General features: G+C 40.9%; 1 protein-coding gene across 1 annotated transcript in view; it reads left to right on the forward strand.

Annotated features, from left to right (window-relative positions):
- Positions 1–18,862, forward strand: part of PIEZO1 (piezo type mechanosensitive ion channel component 1) — a 3,550,337-nt gene that overhangs the window by 1,788,815 nt on the left and 1,742,660 nt on the right. The window contains exon 9 of the mRNA XM_044081575.1: positions 210–332. Coding sequence (XP_043937510.1) covers positions 210–332 — 123 coding nt within the window. The remainder of the gene's footprint in view (positions 1–209; positions 333–18,862) is intronic.

The following is an 18,862-nucleotide window of genomic DNA, read 5'->3' on the forward strand; positions in this document are numbered from 1 at the left end:
GGTGTTTAGTAGAGCAATAGAGTACCAGTCTTCCAAAGGAAGTCCATCATAGCTCCATCTTGGAGTTAAACTTTTATGCGTGAGTAATCTAGCAGTGTGTTACAGACCTAAACCCCAATTTTATCCTGTTCTTTGTGACTGCCATTGGAGTCTGACTTTTTGACTCTGAGCTATCAATACCTGTCTAACCATTAAAATTTGTATTGCAGAAACTGGATGCTACATCACCATATGAACCTGCTGCCTCCAGTAGCAATGGAAAGGAGGAAGTGGAACTGTCGGCCCTGGAAGGCAGCACCAGGAAAGGATGCACCGATGGAGATGAGACTAAGGTTTGGAATGTCTTTGTTTTTTTTAACAGGAAACATCTATATTAAATTATCAATTTTGACATAGGCAATCATGTATTTATATAAATGAAAACAAACCATATTGACACAGTTTGTTATAAACATTATACATCACATATAATCCTCCATATAGAACATTACACAGCTCATTCAATTCCTGGATTCCCTTAAACATCATTCCTCCTTCCAAACATTATTTTGCATGTATTCCCACAGTTCCCATTTTTTTCTGTGTAATTTTTTTCCTACCCTTTTCCAAAGATCCCACTTCCAGTTCTTTTATCTCGTACTATATTCACTGCTGTTGGTATGGTTGGTTTAGACTTTGATTTCAATTTACAGTAGACATCACTAATCCTCCTCCATATAATTCAGTTCCTGCGATAATTTGGCTTTGATTTCAGAACTCCACCCACTTACTGCACTCTGTTTTTGATTGCACTACATCTGCCTATGTGTTGGCGTGATGGCCTCAGTAAATAAAGGAAGTGCATCTCATGCTGTGATGTGAAAACACCACACCTTATCCATTAAAAATAAGGTTGAGATCTTGAAAAGACAGTGTTGTATCAGTGAAGAGGTTGTGCGAGTGTTAACTACGTTGGTCTTCCACAGTTTATGATATAAAGAAACAAAGAAAAACTGCTTTTTTTTTTTTTTTTTTTTTTTTTTGCTGACAGTGGCTCAAAGAAACAGATGTGCATAAGAAAAGCAGTGAAAGGAACAGTTTGGACTTGATAAAGTGCTGATAAACTGATTTAAGTTTCATGTGAGTGAGGGTGTTGAAGTGTCTGGAGATATGGTAAAGGAACAAGCAAGAGTGTTTCATGAAGAACTAGGTCTAGATTATGAGTGTGACTACAGTGAATGCTGGCTTCATCAATTTAAGCAACGTCATGGTTTATAGTTGTGAGCAGTGTGGTGAACGTTCAGAAGACAAAGAAGCAGTAGCCGAGTTTGTTGATGAGTTCGCCAAGTTAGTTTTCAATGAAAAGTAAGCCCTGAGCAGGTGTATAATGCTGATGAGACTGCCTTGTATTGGCGATGTACACCAAGGAGAACGCTATCAACAGCTGATACAGAATCACCAACAGGTTTTAAGGCATCTATAGAATGCCTGACTGTGCTTGGCTGCACTAATGCTGCAGGAATCCACAGGTGTAAGTTACTGGTCAGTGGCAAAAGTTAATATGCTAGAGTGCTCAGAGTTATGAAGCAATTTCCTGTAATTTACTGTGCTGACAAAAAAGGATGAATTACAACTAGCATTACACTAGAATGGTTTGAAAATTATTTCATTCCTGAAGCCTGAGCTCACTGTAATTCTGTTGGCCTTGACCACAGTTGTAAGGTATTATTTTAGACAACTGCTCAGCACACCCAAAAGCAGAACTGCTGGTAAAAAAACAATGTTTTTGGTATCTACCTGCCTCCTAACTGAACATAATTAATTCAGCCTCTGGACATTAGCATATTACGTTACTTCAAGTCGAAGTATTGTTTCCTGTTTATGAGGTGCCAGCTGAGTGCTGTTAACGCTGATGTACAAGTCCAAGAATTTCTAAAGGAATTTCATATGAAAGAGTTGATTTACTGTGCTGCTAAATGCTTGGCAGCCATCCACACTGAAGAATGGTCGGCATAAATTATGGCCAGGTTTAATGTCTGATTTTTGTACCTGGTGAGCAGACTGAAAATAACTTTTCAGGATTTAGAGTTTTCAAGGAAAAAAACATGATACATGAACTGCTTTCTTTTGCTTAAGAGCTAACTAATCCTGTTGCCAAGGATCTTGCATCAAGATTTGATGATGATAATGTCGAAGATTGGATGAATGTAGATGAGGATGATAACACTGCTCATCACTATACTGACTCAGACATTGTGCAGATGGTTGTATATCCAAAGAAAGAAGATAGTGGAGGAGAAAGCGGTGATGAAGATGAGGAAGTTGTAGAAAGATTTTCTATTGACAGGCTAATTGACTTGACAGTTGAATTACTGAAAGAATTAGAGCAACAAAGTGTTATTACTGCACAAGAAATAGAGTGTTTATATGCTGAAGGATAAGCTAATCAGAGAGAGACTAAAATACATGAAACCGCTAACCTTGCAAGATATATTCAAAACATTGCTAGAAAACAAGCAACAGAGGAGGAAACACTTCAAAATCCAGAGCTAACAACTTCTTCTCATCCAGATGTACTATTTATCCACTGAACTGTACACCCATTACCTGTGCCTGTACATTACCTTACTTCATTAAATTTTCAATTGCTTTTTCATCAAATATTTCAGTTTCCTATATTATCCAACTTGTACTTATTTACATGATATTTTAAAGGTATAATGAGGTATTTAGCTACTGCTTAGAGGTGATCCATTTGTGATCCAGCATTTTCACTAATCTGGCACTCTTCGGGTCCCATTGGTGCTGGATTAGTGAATATGTACCTGTACTAGTAATTGCTGTTTTGGCAGCCACCAGAATTAAGCTCAAAAAGGCCTTACATGTCTAGGTAATTCTGATACTGTATTACAGTTCAAAAAATATTTCCTTAGTATCACCAATTTGTTCACCTAGTATTTCTGACAGAGTAGTCTGTAAGGAATTTTTGAAGTCAACTACTCATTACACACTCCAAAAATATCTTCCCAATTACCTATTTTTTCCCTATTACTCCTCCAACATTTGCAGTCTACTTGAGGAAAAATTCCTTTAGAGTTTGCTTGAGATATAAAATACCTGTGCAAACACTTCCAATCAAAAATCCTAAGTCTTCTACACTTTGTTGTGTATTTAGGAGCCTACATATATCATCACATTGTTTCTTTGTGATTGGCTTATCCTGACTCTTTCCAATTCTTTCTAACCACCTCTGATCGATTCCTACATTTACCATGTAATACTGTATATACCCTACTAATTATCCGTTTTTAACAGCAGATTCTGTTCTAGAGTTAACTAAACACTCTACCAGTGCTTGTCCCAGGATCCCCCATTCCTTTCTCTTTGCCTATACTTTAATATTAATCTTTGATAGGGAAGGTGGTCTGTAGCCTGCAGTCCATATGTATTCGTTGTCTCTTCCCATTCTTCTACCTTTCTAATTATTTACTCCCAATACATAGGTTCCTTTGCCAGTTTTCACCAGTAAATTCCAGTCCCCTCTTGCCTATTTTCTGTACCCTTAATTGCAGTCATCCCTATTGGCAAACTCTCCTTTCCTGTGTGGCTTAGTTCTTAGAATATTTTCTGCTACTTTATGAATATAATATTGTGTGTGGTTATTGCTATTCTCCTTAAAGATCTGCATCCAAAATCCTAGTCTGTCCTTGTTTCTTGAGATTTACCCATTTCTTCATCATCCCTTTCCACTTTGAATTGTAGGTTTCTGCTTGTGCTACGTGTAGGGGCCTTAACTGTGTAGCTGTGAAATATCTCTTCATATCAGGTAATCCCAAACCACCTTGTTCTGCTGGAATGATCAACATAACCCATTTTGACTCTTGCATTCTTCCCTTCTCAGATAAAATCATTTATTAATTGCTGTCCACGATGTCTCCTCTGGTTTATAAATATTTGCCTGGTCTGTGTATAAAACTAAAGGGACTAAAACATTTTCACTGCTTGTGTCTTGCTTCTCATTTGGAATGTCTTTGATTTTTGTCATCTTTTTCCATAGGTGTCCAGTTAGTGTTGTGGCATTTATGCAATAATAAGTTAAAAGTCTCAAAATGCCTCTACATGTCTGCAAGCTGCATGTCTTTGTTTACATTGGTTATTAATCTTTTTGTGGGCTCCCTTGCATTCTGTAGTCTGGGAAACAATGTACAGCATGCAGGCATTATGTGTAACTAAATTGTTAGTGAAAATCAGCTGTAAACTATCCAGTTAGTCTTTAAGATTGTTTACCATAATACAAAACATGTTAAGGTAGGCATTGTAACATTAAATGAGAACTCATTAATTACAAAAATAAAGAATGGCAGGTGGAGAGAGAGAGATCTTACTTTGTGTGAAGGAGTCTTTCAAAGCAAGTCAAGACTGTTCCTTCATGTTGTAGTTTAACAAGATAGCTGTAACTGAATTGTATCCATTGAGCTTAATATTTCAGGTTTGGGAATTATGGCATTAAATTACAAAGCATGGAAAAATGCCTGTCAACGTTGATTGATGAAGACATTTAAAGGCTAATAGACTCCTCTGTCATTTTGTTCAAAGAACACAACAAGCTAACAGCATCATATACCAGGCACTGTGACTCACAGTAACATATATTTTGGGAAGAATAAGACAAAAAGCTTATTACCACAATTCTCTCTATCAGTTAGAGATGTACCATTTAAACTTTAAATAAGCTCTCTGTAAGAGTTCACATTCTCCATTGTTCAATTGCTCTGTCTTTACTTTACTGAACCTGCATTTATTTGTTTCTTCCCGTTTGTTGCCACAAAGAGTGTAGACTTTAGATACACTAAGTAAACTTGTGTTACATGAAACAGTTTGCCATTATTATTTTTGAAAACATTTTTCTGTATTGCCATTATTCAGAAAAAATCCAAAAACAAACGCCATCATATACATTGTCATGTATAACCAGATGCGCAGTACTGAGTCTCTTAGTTGAAGATATGTTCAACAAAAAATATCCTAAATAAGGGATTCAGACATGACAATGATATAATTAGTATGGTAATCAAGAAAAGTAGGCTTTATTTGCAGATGATATTTTGTACCTGATAACTCCAGAAAAGGGCAATCTCAGTGTTGTATAACATTCTGAGAAAGTTTCAAGTCTTTCTGGGATATAAAATTACTAGGTTCATAGGCAAGTACTGGGCTAGCTGCCCTTGAGGGCCATTTTAAGTCTAGCCAGTTTCCGTTTTGTGTGTTCAAATTAACATATCCCATGTGGTTAGAGATTGGCCTTGCCCATCCCATGGTCGATAATTATATATTACTTCCTGACGAGAGCGACTGAGATCGTACCATAGGTAAGGGACACATGCATGAGATGAAGCATTTAGGAGCTGCCTCTGTCCATTGTTAGTTCAGGGGGCAGTGCTGGGGTAAATTTTCTGTTTCCCATCCATAGATCAAAGTTGTGCTTGATTATGGACGGGGATAAAGTTTGTTTTATGTGGATGGGGAGTCTGTTCCCATGCAGTGATACTCTCTGTAAGATATACCTGTCCCTCCAAACCAATCTGTTGATGTTGCAGAAAAAGTTTATATCCCTAGACTGAGAATTTCTGATACCATTTAACTTGCTGATGACAGTAAATCCATCAGTATTGGGTCGGAGGATGTCTTTTATGCCAGGCACAGGTCACTTCTTAGCAGTTTGTAGGATACTGGCTATGCCAGGGCTTTGAGTTGATCAACGTAAAACATGTTGTTTAGGCCTTGTATCCTTTTAGTAAAGTATCTGTGTGGGTATTAAAGTTCCATATATGTGTACAGATCATTATATTCAATGATTGGCCTAATGAGAATGGAGAAAGGAAACTGATGGCTGAGTAAAGTGGGGACAGGGACATCCCTAGATCTATACACACTCCCTTTGTTTACAAGCTGTGTAGTATAGAAGGACTTTCTTACAACAATGGACACATGTTGATCAAAAGTTAGGTCACTGTCCATATAAGTTCCCAAACCCTGAACAACTGTTTAAACTCTCAGGGGTTGTATTGGTAATGTGGTAGTTCCCTGGGATAGATGACTTCCCGGAAGGAAACAGTGCATTTTTTGGCATTTAGTTTCAGTCCGTTATTTTAGTACCAGTTATTTATTTGAGACAAACCTTCCAGAAGGATGACAGTCATTTGGAGATTCAGTGATTACTACTAGCTTGCAGTAATCAGCACACTTAGCTAGAACACTTTGGTATTTTATTTTACTTTAGAAAAGTAAATGCCAAATAGGAGAGGTCCCAGCACATAACCTTGGTGGACTCCACTGGTGACTGATTTCTCTGTGGTGTTAACTTCCCCTATTTTGATTTCCTGTGTCCTGTTTGTGAGCCAGTTGGAAATCCAGTGAGTGACATAGGGGTTTATTCATAGTTTGTTTAGCTTTTCTACTATGCTTGAGTGGGGAATTGTGTCAAAAGCTATGGCCAGGTATGTGGTGAGTACCATTTTGCCTTCATCCGTTGTTTTGGTGATGGTTTCAAAAAAAAGTTCAACAGGTTGAGTAAGCATGACCTGCCCTTGATGAATCCAAACTGAGGTGATCCAGTGTTTGGAGGTTCCCTATGATCCCAATTGATTAGTTCCATGCTAAGTCTTTCCATGGCTTTGCATGTCAGGCTGGTCAGACTTATGGGTCTGGAATTGCCTGGGTCTGTGGAAGGACCTCCCTTATGCAGAGGAATGACTGTAATTGTTCTCAATTTGTCTGGTACAAAACCTGTATGGAGGCTGAGACTGAACATTGCTGTTAGGGGTGTGGCTAAATCTTGCTTCATGTTACTTAAGATGCAGTCAGGGATATTGTCAGGACCCATTGATGCAGTATTTTTAGCATTTGGTAGCACTTTAGGACTTGATTTTGTGTTATTGCTGGAGTCAGCTAGTTTCAGGTATATCCTGAGGGACAGATGGAGGGGAGATAGGGGTAAGTTGGAGCTAAATTTATCAGCCAGTAGGTTCATTGTATTTTCAGCTTCAGTGGAAGCAACATTGTTTACAATCATCTCAGTGCATTGCTTTGTTGTGCTTTTGAGATTTTGAATGTAACTAAGAAATACGTTGTGGTTGTCTTTGGCTTGGAGAGCTATTTTATTAAGCTTAAAATATGAACAAGCACAGGAATCTGTCTAGTTCCAACCTCACCACCATAAGATTTGAGGAAAAAATAAACATAGAAACTAGTGGTCTTTAAACTTTGTGAGTGAGCTCTGTCACAGTGATTTCCAAAAATCATGAAACCCAGGTAGTGTTCCAAAGCAACAAGCGATCCTAATTAATAAAAAGTCAGAAATATTTTAACAATGTTCAACATATCAGCTTTTATATACTTAGAAGTAGGTGTGGAAAATATACGTATTGTTTAATTTTAAACAATTCTATTCATGCAAACAATATAAACAGGGACGTAAAAGTGCATTTTAGAACAGCAAGTACCCACCCCCCACATGCTGTTACTCATTAGAACAAACTAAATCCTAGTTAAGGAAAACACTACCTAGCTATTTGCGACCCACATTCCAAGATCAGGTATTAATCAAAGCATAACATATACATAAAAAGATGTACATGAAAAGATTTTTAACTAAAATTGCTTTCGGCTAACTAATGTAATAAAGCCGTCTTCAGGTTTGTGACAAGATCTAAAATCAAGAAAAATACATAGCTATCTAACCATAAACATAATCAAACTAGAACATTGTAAATATAAAAAAAATACATCTGTCTAATAACATCTAGTAAACATACATCCATGTGTGTTAATGTGCATAAAAAACTAAGTTATTAACAGTTCAGAAAATGTCAGTATTTTGCAAAAAAACTGTCATGACAGTTTTCATGTTTACAGACCCAAAAACATGTTTATACAATGAAAACTAGTAGGAAAACCCCCCAAAAATAGAGAAAACAGTGGATGAAGTAAACTAGTAATGTATAAAAGTGTTCAGGTGTGTGCATGAGCATCCACCAGTATGATAAATGAGGCAGTTATACCAATACTGCTTGGTAAAAGCGCATTACAAAATGTGTGTTTTGAATATACCATTTAAATCTCTGGTGTGATGCAATAAATCTAATCAAAGCAGAATTGAGGTTAAAATAACTAAACATATAGATATTTATACACATGTTTTTATTATTTAGTATATTTTTAGTACATAAAAATATTCTTCAAAAATTCCCTAAAAAACCTTTACAGATTGTGTGGCAGCTTACATAAATTCAAAACACTCACACTCGTAATAGAACAATAGTAGTTAAGTCCTGGTTTTCTGAATGCAGTTAATTTCAACTGCCTGAATAGTGTTTTTTCTCCAACACACCATTGACATCCTTTCAAGCTTATCCATCTCCACACAGTCCAGAATAATAAATTTAAAACCAGTCATGTACACACCTGCGCACTTACTAGTTTACATCATCCACTGTTTTATGTATTTTTGTGTGTTTTTTCTACTAGTTTTCATTCTATAAACATGTTTTGGGGCTGTAAACATGAAAACTGTCACGACAGTTTTCTTTTCTTTTCTTTTTTTTTTTTTTGCAAAGCACTGACATTTTTTCTGAGCCGTTAACAGCTTAGATCTGATGTTATCCATGTCCCTATTCCTCATTCTTGGGTTGTACGATCTGACATCGGATCCGAGCTGGCAGCCTATCAGACAGATCAGAGGCTTGAGCTCCCTCCCACACCCATAATCTCTTGCTGCCCTCTAACCCCTCAGATCTTGTTTGCCACTGACCAGCTTCAGACGTGATTTTTCAGTTAGTCTCTTCACAGGGATAAGTGCTTGTTTTGCTTCTGTTTCTCTATATTTTTATATTTTTTTCTCATAGTTGCTTATATTTCACCTTAATTGCTTGCTGTATTATATTTTAGCTTAGCCGTTCCCTCCCTTCCTGTTACCATTAATTAGCATAAGCCTTTGACACCAAGTAGTAGCCTGTCTGTTGCTAGTACCATCTCTGTTGGATTTTGACCTTGGCTTTGACTCTGGCTTTAGATTTTTGCGCACTGTTTTTGGCTGTTGGTATTTGGCCTGTTCGAATATATCTGACAAACCAATCAGGTTCAAGAAGTGCTCCTCGTGTGATAGGAAGATGCCCATGTCTGACTCGCTCAAGGAGTGCCTGTATTGCTTGGGCACTCACCACCTGGAGTTTGAATGCAACATTTGTGACACCTTCAACTCCAAGGCCTTGGTCAAGCATCACAACAAATTATTGCTGAAGGGTATGATCGGATGGTGCGATACCAGGGTAATCCTATGGACTAGGCTTGTAAAGGTTCCAAGGCCATTGGCCTAGTACACACCTATTGACAGCTATGGTCCATGGGGGTCCATTGCCCAAGTCTCTGGCCAAGCCTGGCCATTCTGACCACAAGAGGAAAGCCCCTTCTGTTCCAGGGTCCTTGTCCTCCAAGAAACCCAAGCTATCGGATCCTAGCTCCTGGGGTCTGACCCAAGCCTGTACTCTGTCAGATTCAACGTCCTCACATCCTTGGTCCCACAAGTCCACCCCTGAATCCAAGGCTTCTGCTTTGAGGTCTTGGAATCCGAGGTTGCAGGACTGTAGTCCTGAATCCAAGATCTCTGGATCAAGTCCTTCGGATCCGACCTCCTCAGATCTGAGACCTTCGGGCTCCAAGCACTCACATGCTCCCTTGTCCTCAGGTCCGAGGTGGACAGATCCAGGATCCCTATCCACTATCGTGATTGAGGACTCTCCAGGTTCTGGCAGGGAGCAACTCTTTGAAGCTCCCAGGCACAGAAGCTGATCTTCTGAGAGGCTTAGCAGATCCTTGGGGTCCAGACATATGTCCTCAGCCAGTTCTCTGCTTCTTCTAGATCCTCCAGGAGCCTGCTGCACTCCGATGAGGATCTTCTTTAAAGCTCAGATTGAGTTGGGGCTTCTAGCATCTCCTGCCTATCCAGCTAGGGGTCTTTCCCCTGCTCCTGCGTCTTCTCCTCATCCGACCCAGGTTGTTTGGGACTTTCAGGCCCTGTGGATTGGTGAAGAGGTGATGGGGATGCCTAAAGCTCATTTTGTTTCTATCCTGTCTGAGTCCCTGACCAGTTCTGCTCTTCCTTCCCCAGAGCAAATGGGGTCCCAGACCTGACTAGTTGCCCCGGAGTCCTTAGGGTAGGGTTTCAGTCCCGCTTTTTCGGACCGGTCCCTGCCCTTCATTACTTTGGCCCTTGACAGCTCGAGGCTGGCATTATCCAGGGGTCTTGAGGTGCTGGCATGCTCTGTTCCCTCTTCATAGGTTGCTCTTCCTGCTGGGAGTGGGTATGGGGCATCACCCAGTCCTTTGGCCTTCCAGGTTGTAGAGAGGACCTTCTCCTCTGCCAGGTCTACCTCCCCTGCCACCCTGGGACCTTTCCAACCCCTCAGAGCAGACACTTCTCATCCTGTTCATGGTCAGCACTCTCGAACCAGCCTTCAGGTGGGAGTTATCCCACTTGAGTTTATCTCTATTCCATATCCACCCCTGAGCCCCCCCCCCCTCAGAGGAGGCACCTAGACTCCCCTGTGGAGTCTCCCACTGAGGATATGGACCTCAGTGAAGGGGACATTGTCCCGCAATCTCTGCCTGAGGATGTCTCCTTTGGGGACCTCTTAGAAATCCTCAAGTTGAAGGGCTGGGCTGATGGTCTTCTGTACGTCCATCCTCTGAGGAGTCCATGTTCCTGAAGGCATTCGGGATGGACTGTCTACCTCCTGGGCCCCCCCTGCCCAGCTGATGAACTGACAGACCTCATCACTAGCAGGGCATGGAAGAAGCCGGATACTGTGGAGCCAATATTTATTTATTTATTATTTATTTATTTCCAGTTTGATTACCGGGGAAGTCCACTGGGCCAGAACGTACCCATTTTCAGTGGAGGCCCGGGGAGAAAAGCTCCAAAAGCAAAGCAAATACAATCTAAGTTACATAGTGTAAAAGATAGTAATAAAATATATACATTTGGAATAACATTACATTGAATACAGTTAGTAAAAAAGCAAATACACGCAGTATACTTCAAAAAACATCATTCAGGAAGGTAGATACAATAGATTTAGTAGTTTCCTTAAGTAGCAGGTTTGACTGTATGAAAAGAAGGTGTAAGGTTACATGCTATTTACAATATTTACATATGAGGAGTAGAGAGAGCGAAAGTACATAAACTGAGAGTAGAATATAGTTTGATCAAGCAGTGATCGAGAGAGAAAAAGAGAAGAAAAGAAGATAGTATTAGGGTAGAGTAAAGAGAAAGGATGTAGAGGGTTCAAGGGGAATTTATGTAGATTTATGTAGGATGTAAGCAGGTGCACTTATGTTTAGAGGATAAGTAAGAGAAAAGTTGGATTTTGAAGGCTTCAGTGTTAGATGTTGTTCTAAGAGAAGAAGGGAGAGAGTTCCATTTCCTGCCAAGAGAGTAGGAGGGAAGGAGCTGACCAGCAGGGCGATTGGGTTTGTGGATGGTGATTAAATTTTGGTGTTCAGATCTAAGAGATCTGTTTGGGGTGTATGGCGGAAGGATGTTTGCTAGGGCTGGGCATTTTTCAGGGTAGAATATTAATTTGTGAGCAGTGGTTAGTTGGAGGTAGTCTAGGTAGTTAGGGAGTTCTAGCCAGTTCAGAGTTTGTAGGGAAAGACAATGGTGAGAAGAGGTTTTAGATTTGGTAGCAAATTTAGAGATTTTATTATAGCAGATTTCGAGTTTAGTGGAGATGGAAGAAGACAGGTTAGTAAGGAGAGGGGCTCCATATAGTAGAGATGGTAGAAGATAGGTAGTTGCTAAGGAATGTCTAGCGGAGTTGGAGAGAAAGCAGTTGTTCTTATAGAGCATACCTAGCTTTTGGTGGGTTTTCTTTATGTTTTGTTGTATGTGGCTATCAAATTTGAGGTGCTCGTCTATAGTGATGCCAAGGAGTTTTGCAGATGGGACCACCTCTATGGTTGACTTTGTTTGGCTTATGATTTTGAATGCTGTTTTATCAAATGTACGAAAACATACCGAGTTTGAGTCCTCCCACTGACAGTTTTGGTTGAAGGGGTGCCAGTCAATCCTGTAATAGTAGCTGCTGCCTTCAAAAAGGAGTTGGCAGAGCAGAGTACGTCTTTCCATCCCCCTCAACTGGGAATCCTGGGTGATCGACAGACACAGGAAGCGGGTCTTCACCTCTGCTACCTTCAGTTTGTGGGCGCTTAATTACTTGGCACATTTCATCCGCTTCCAGAGGAATTTGGTCAAGGAACTCGCCACTTCCCTTTCTGAGTTGTTGCTTGCTGGGGGGACCTAAGCAAGGTGGCCCCCAAGCTATCTACTCTTGCTTCCCTGTCAAATTCCTTGATGAGGCTGATTTCCAATGCTGTGAAAGGTGCCTCTCGAGCAGCTGGTACAGACATCCCTAGTCACTGCTACACATGGCTGCACTTTTGTGGGTTTGCAGAATCCTTTAAGGCATCCTTTACCAATGCCCCCTTTGATGGATCTATCCCCTTTGGTCCTTCAGTTAAGGAAACACTCACCCACAGTGAGCAGGAAGACAAGACCTTTGTCGGCTGTGGGAGTCAAGTTTTCTACCCCTCAGCAGTCCTTTCCTAAGTCTCAACAAGGGGCTAGGAAATTATGGTTTCAGAAGTTGCAGTCTTCAGGACTCTCAGGAATACCACTCTTCTAGAGGTCGGGGAGAGGATTCAGTGGGAGATGCTTCCTTAGAGGCATAGGGGGTCTGCAAAATTAGGGCTTCATGGAGCCTTTCTCTGAGAAGCCCTCCCAGAACTCTTGATGCGCTGCTCGACTGTTCTGCCCTGGAGGCAGTCTGGGATAGTTTGTCACTGTCTGGGCAAACATTACAAGAGATCACTGGGTGATAAACATTATTTCCAGGTGTTATTCCATTCCATTTTCCCAGCCGCCCCCTCCAATCAGGAAGTGCCTCCCCGTCAGTGGGAGTTAACCCAGCAAGAAGTGCTCAGGCTTCTTTAGATGAGACCCATCCAAGAGGTCCCCCAAGACAATTAGAATCTGGGACTTACTCTTGCTTCTTTTTGGTGCCAAAGAAGACAGGGGACCTACATCCAATTCTGGACCTAAGCATGTTAAATCTCTCCGTCAAGAAGTCCAGGTTTCGGATGGTCACTGTCCAATCCACTGTGCCTCTTCTGCACAAGGATGATTGGATGTGCTCTGTGGATCTCCAGGATGCATACTATCATATTAAAATAGACAGACACTGCAGGAGACATCTCCTCTTTCACAAAGGGGCCAATCATTACCAGTTCAGGACCCTGCCATTTGGTCTCGCCCCCCGGGTGTTCACCAAGTGCATAGTAGTGGTGGCATCTCACCTGAGACTGTAGGGATTCCAGGTGTTTCCTTATCTCAACGATTGGCTCCTCACAGCTGCCACCAAGCATCGACTGATGGTCACAGCCACTCAGTGCATACTTCGCCTGTTTGACCAGTTAGGAATCACCATGAATCTACCCAAATCTAATTCAATTCCATCCCAAAAGTTGGAGTTTATCAGAATTCAGCTGGACACTGTGTCAGAGATTGAGGCGTTTCCTCTCAGGCATTTTCATCTAATCAGATATAGTATAGTGTTCAGTGCCTCCTAGACCTGTCTCATCCTCGGGTCCACTTTATTCTCAGGGCCTTAGAGTCCATGGCAGCGGCAGTCTGTCTGGAGCAATTAGCCAACTTCTACATAAGGGTTCTGCAGTGGACTCTAGAAATCCCAGTAGTCTTCTCTTTCTCATTAGATGACAGCCTCAATCTGTCTCACCCCAGTGTGTAGGTGTCATCTCCTTTGGTGGATTCAGTCTCCCGATCTTCTTATAAGCAGACCATTTTCTCTTCCTCCACCCAGTGCTACCATGACCTCGGATGCTTCCCCATTGGGGTGGGGTGGGGGACATTACCAGGGAAAGATGGTACAAGGTACATGGTCCTCTGCAGAGACCAGACTGCACATAAATGTACTGGAGATGAGAGCAGTTCTTCGCTCATTGCAAACCTTTCAGAACTGCCTTCCTCTGGGTACCATTGCAGTTCACATGGGCACCATGGCAGTTGTGTAATACATCAGCAAGCAAGGAGGCACATGCTCTTATCTGCTTTGTTTCAAGGCTATGAGGGTGTGGCAATGGGCAATGGACAATGTCCTCGGGGAGCTTTCTCCTTGCAACACACATTCCCATGGAGTCCAGTGTGTTGGCAGACAGACTCAGCAGGGCCATCCTGAGTCCCCACGAGTAGTCCCTGAATCGCTCGGTGGTGAGAGAGATTTTCTTTTACTGGGGTCATCCGTGCTGTGATCTGATTGCTTCACCTCACAATCACAAATGCAACTAGTATTTTACCCTGATTCCCCCAGTCAGGGAGTCCCCCAGAAATGCCCTAGTACACAGTTGGCCTCTGGGTCTCCTTTATGGCTACCCTCCTATACCTCTCATTCCCAGTGTGCTTGAGAAAGCTTGATACCTCAAGGCCACGTCGATCCTCATTGCCCCCTTTTGGCAGGTGTGGTTCCCCCTCCTACAGTCTCACTTGAAGTACCCCCTTGGATATTAGATTCCCTTCCTGATCTGATCTCTCACCCCCCATTTCCTGATCCCAAACCATCAGACTCTTCATCTGACTGTGTGGTTTGTCCACTTCTCATAATTCTAAATCAGCCCAGGTTTGCATCGCCCATCAGAGACGTTATTCTGGCCTTTCAGAAGGCCTCCACCAGAAGGGTCTATACCTGTAAATGGAAAAGGTTTTCTATGTGGGCCAAGCAACAAAATCTGGACCCTTTCTCGGCTCCCATTCCAGACATCTTATTATTCCTATCTTCACTCTTTCAGGACGGAGCAAGTTTCTGCACTATCAAGCTGCAGTTGGCAGACATTTCTAATTTCCATGTTTGAGAGGAACACACCTTTTCTCGCCTGTGTAAGGCCTTTTTAAAAGATGATTTCTTGCTTCGTTCTTCTTTCAAAGATCCTTCTCCCCTTTGGGATCTTTCCTTTGTGCTGCAATCTTTTACACAGAGTCCCTTTGAGCCTGTTACAACTTGTGATATGAAGTTTCTATCATGGAAAATACTTTTCTGGTAGTTGTAACATCGACAAGAAGAGTTTCAGAGTTGTGGGTTCTTTCTGTTAAGCCTCCATATATGGTGTTTCATAAGGGGAGAGTGGCTCACCAGACAAAACCCCCTCCTCCATGCCCAAGGTAGCCATGGAGGCAAATTTGAATTAGTCCTTTCAATTGCCAGCTTTCTTCCCCAACTTCTTCAGTAAAGGCAAATATTTGCAGCACACACTTGACATTCACAGACAACTACGATTTTACTTGAGAGGACCAAGAGCTTCCGCAAATCTAACCAGCTGTTTGTGGCCTTTTCTGTTAACAGACAGGGTTGCGCTGTTTGTATGATTACTATATCTCATTGGATTTCCAAATGTATTTCCATGGTTTATTCTTGGTTTGTCATTACCTGGACCAGTCAGAACTCTTTCCACTAGATCTGCAGTTACTTCAGCTGCCTATTTGGCCTCTCTTTCCTTGGATGAGTTTTGTGTTGCGGCCATCTGGTGGTCTTCCACTTTTGTTAATCATAATAAGCTTGACATAGTCTCCAAGAACAGGGCTTCTTTTGGTTCCACAGTTTTTCGATGTGTCCTCCTGTGAGGCCACCTAGGGTTATATGGTAGCTGGGGACTCAGACCCAAGAGTGAGGAATAGTGACATGGATAATATCAGATAAAGAGTTATGTACTTACCATAAGTTAGCATCTGTGTTATCTTATGTCACTGTTCATCACTATCCCTCCCTTCTTCACCCATCCTGTGGGACCTAGAGGAAGTGGAGATGTCCTGTCTGGTGGTTAAGGTCTTCCTCAGCTGTTTTCTAGCACTAGAGCAAACTTGATCTGAGGGGTTAGAGGGCAGCAGGTGATTATGGGAGTGGGAGGAGCTCGAGCCTATGATCTGTCTGATAAGTTGCTGGCTCGGGTCTGATGTGTCAGATCCTACATCCCACTAGTGACGAATAGTGACATAGGATAACACAGAGGCTAAGTTATGTAAGTGCATAACTCTCTCTGTAATGCACACTAATACACATGTATGGATATTTACTAGATTTTATTAAACAGATTTTTTTTATTTATTTTATTTATTTATTTTACATTTGTTGACCGGGCTAGTCTAGCTGGATACATGTCCATTTTCAGTAGAGGCCCGGGGAGAAAAGCTCCACAGATAAGACAATACAGAATACATTTACAAATGGTATAGATTGGCATAAAAAACATACACAGTGAAAGCCATTAGAATAACATATTTATAAAGTAACAATCAGTAATATTATACAGATAAATACTAGGTCGGCGACCAATTGAAGTCACAGGGGAGAGTTGCGATCTCTGATGCAGGGTAAGTACTGCAGCGGCTAGTCTGGTTTAGGACATGGGCATAACCATTCGGACTTAAGAAATATTTTGAGGTGAGTTTTGAATTGATTAATCGAGGTCATTAGTCTGAGGCTATTGGGTAGAGAGTTCCATAGCTTTCCAATGGAATTGGCATAGAGAGCATCACCTCCAGAGTTATTAGATTTAATGGTTAGAACCTGAACACTATTAGCTGACCTGAGTGATTTTAGGTTAGAGTAGGGGGTAAGGATATTGCTCAGAGAGGGGGTTCTGTCCGGTTGGTTGATTATTTTGAAAGCCTCAGTAAGTTGTTTGAGTTTGAGAAGGTTGGGGAGTTCGAGCCATCCGAGGTTATTTAGGTTGAGGCAGTGGTGAGTACGATACGGTGTTCCTGTTATAAATCTAGCTATATGATTATAGGCAACAGATAGTTTATTGAGTTCCCGCTTGTTGAGGAACGACAGTATTGGTGAGGCATAAAGGAGGGTGGAAAGGAGGTGAGTGCGAGCAATGGTTAGTTTAGTATGAGGGGTTAGGAAATTTTTTATTCTGTACATAGATCCAAGTTTCTTGTTCACGGATTTAATGGTTTGGTTAATGTGTATATCAAATTTAAGCTTGTTATCTATGGTCACACCTAATAGTTTGGTATGAGAGACCGGGGATATGATGGTACCATTTATAGATTCCACATGGAACGTGTTGTCCGCATTCAGAGGTTCTTTACCTAAAGGAGTAGTTGCAGAGGGGTAGAAAAGCAATAGTTTGGTTTTAGTAGGATTAAGGATTAGTTGCCTTATAGAGAACCATTTTTCCACTAACGTAAAGCAGTTTTGGGTGATTGTTTGAAGTTTCGGGAGGGAGACGTCAGAACAGATCAGGGTAGAGTCATCTGCATATTGGATGCATGTAGAATTGGGGATGATCGAGTGAAGTTCATTAATGAAAACTGAGAAACTGAGATGTATGTGTTGTGTGTGTGTGTGTGTGTGTGTATATATATATATATATATATATATATAGTGTTCTAGTTTGATCGTTTATGGTTAGATAGCTTTGTTTGTCTTGATTTTAGTTCTTGTTGCAGACCTGATGAAGGCTTTATTGCATTAGTTAGCTGAAAGCGATTTTAGTTAAAGGTCTTTTTATGGATATTTTTTTATGTGTATGTTATACTTTTCTTAATACCTGATTTTGGAATGTGGGTTGCCAATAGATAAGTAGTGCTTTCCTTAACCAGGATTTAGTTTGATCTAATCAGTAGTAGTGTATGGGGTGGGTACTTGCTGTTCTAAAATGCACTTTTACAGCCCTGTTTATATTGTTTGCCATGAATAGGCTGGTTTAAAATTAAACAATACTTGTATTTTCCACACCTACTGTTAAATATGTAAAAGGTGATATGTTTAACATTGTTAAAATATTTCTGATTTTTTTGTTACTGAGGATCACATATCTCAAATGAATAAAGGCTTGTTGCTGTGGAACACTACCTGGGTTTCATGAGTTTTGGAAAATTATTGTGACTGAGCTCATCAATGAAGTTTTAAGACCACTGGTTTCTCTTTTTTATTTTATTAAGCTTCAGAGTTGTTTATTTCAGTGACAAGGACTCTAACATTCTGGGAATTACTCTTCTTACTTTTGATCAAAATTCTTTACTTTTATTACAAAGCTTGTTGAAACTATGGCTCCACCATGTGGGTTTGTTTCTGGCGTTTGCCCTGTACTTGTTCCTGTGGGGTGCAACTGTATTTCTGTAGCTGTTTACATGATGATATACAGTGAAGTTAACTTGGTTTCGTGAGGATTTGAAGCTTGCCAATGTATCACTTAGGAGTAGGTAGTTTGCCTTAAAGAAATTCTAAAGGAACCTTGGATGGAAGGGATCTCTGGTTTCAGTTTTATTTCATAGGACACTGCTTTTACGTCAGACTTAACAAGTAATGAAGATATGCAAGAGATGGTACAGTATTCACCCATATTAGTAAGGATAGGCGGCAAGATGTCATTCCTCACAGTGGATACTCTGGTTGTTCCAGGGGATTTGAATTGACATGGTCCAGAAATTTCTGTACTTGTGCACTAATGGTAGTGTATGTCTCACAGTCTGTAGTTGGATATTTTAGATCACCTAGGAAAATGGTATTGGGTTTAATACTGATTTATTCTAGTTCCTATAGTTAGGTGTTGTGGCTGTCTTGTGTCATAGAGGGAGTTCTCTAGCTAGCTAATATATGGTATTGAACTTTTCTGATGGTTATTTGGATGTGAAGAAGCTTTAATATTTCATACCACTTTACCAGCCTTGATGTGAGTCTCTTCTGAATGCAGATTGAGATGCCACCACCTTTTTTCCTCTCCTGTGCAGTAGCTGGTAAAGACATAATAA

The sequence above is a fragment of the Protopterus annectens genome, chromosome 8.part1 (assembly GCF_019279795.1).
Source record: "Protopterus annectens isolate FY-2018-M chromosome 8.part1, PAN1.0, whole genome shotgun sequence".
NCBI lineage: Eukaryota > Metazoa > Chordata > Ceratodontiformes > Protopteridae > Protopterus > Protopterus annectens.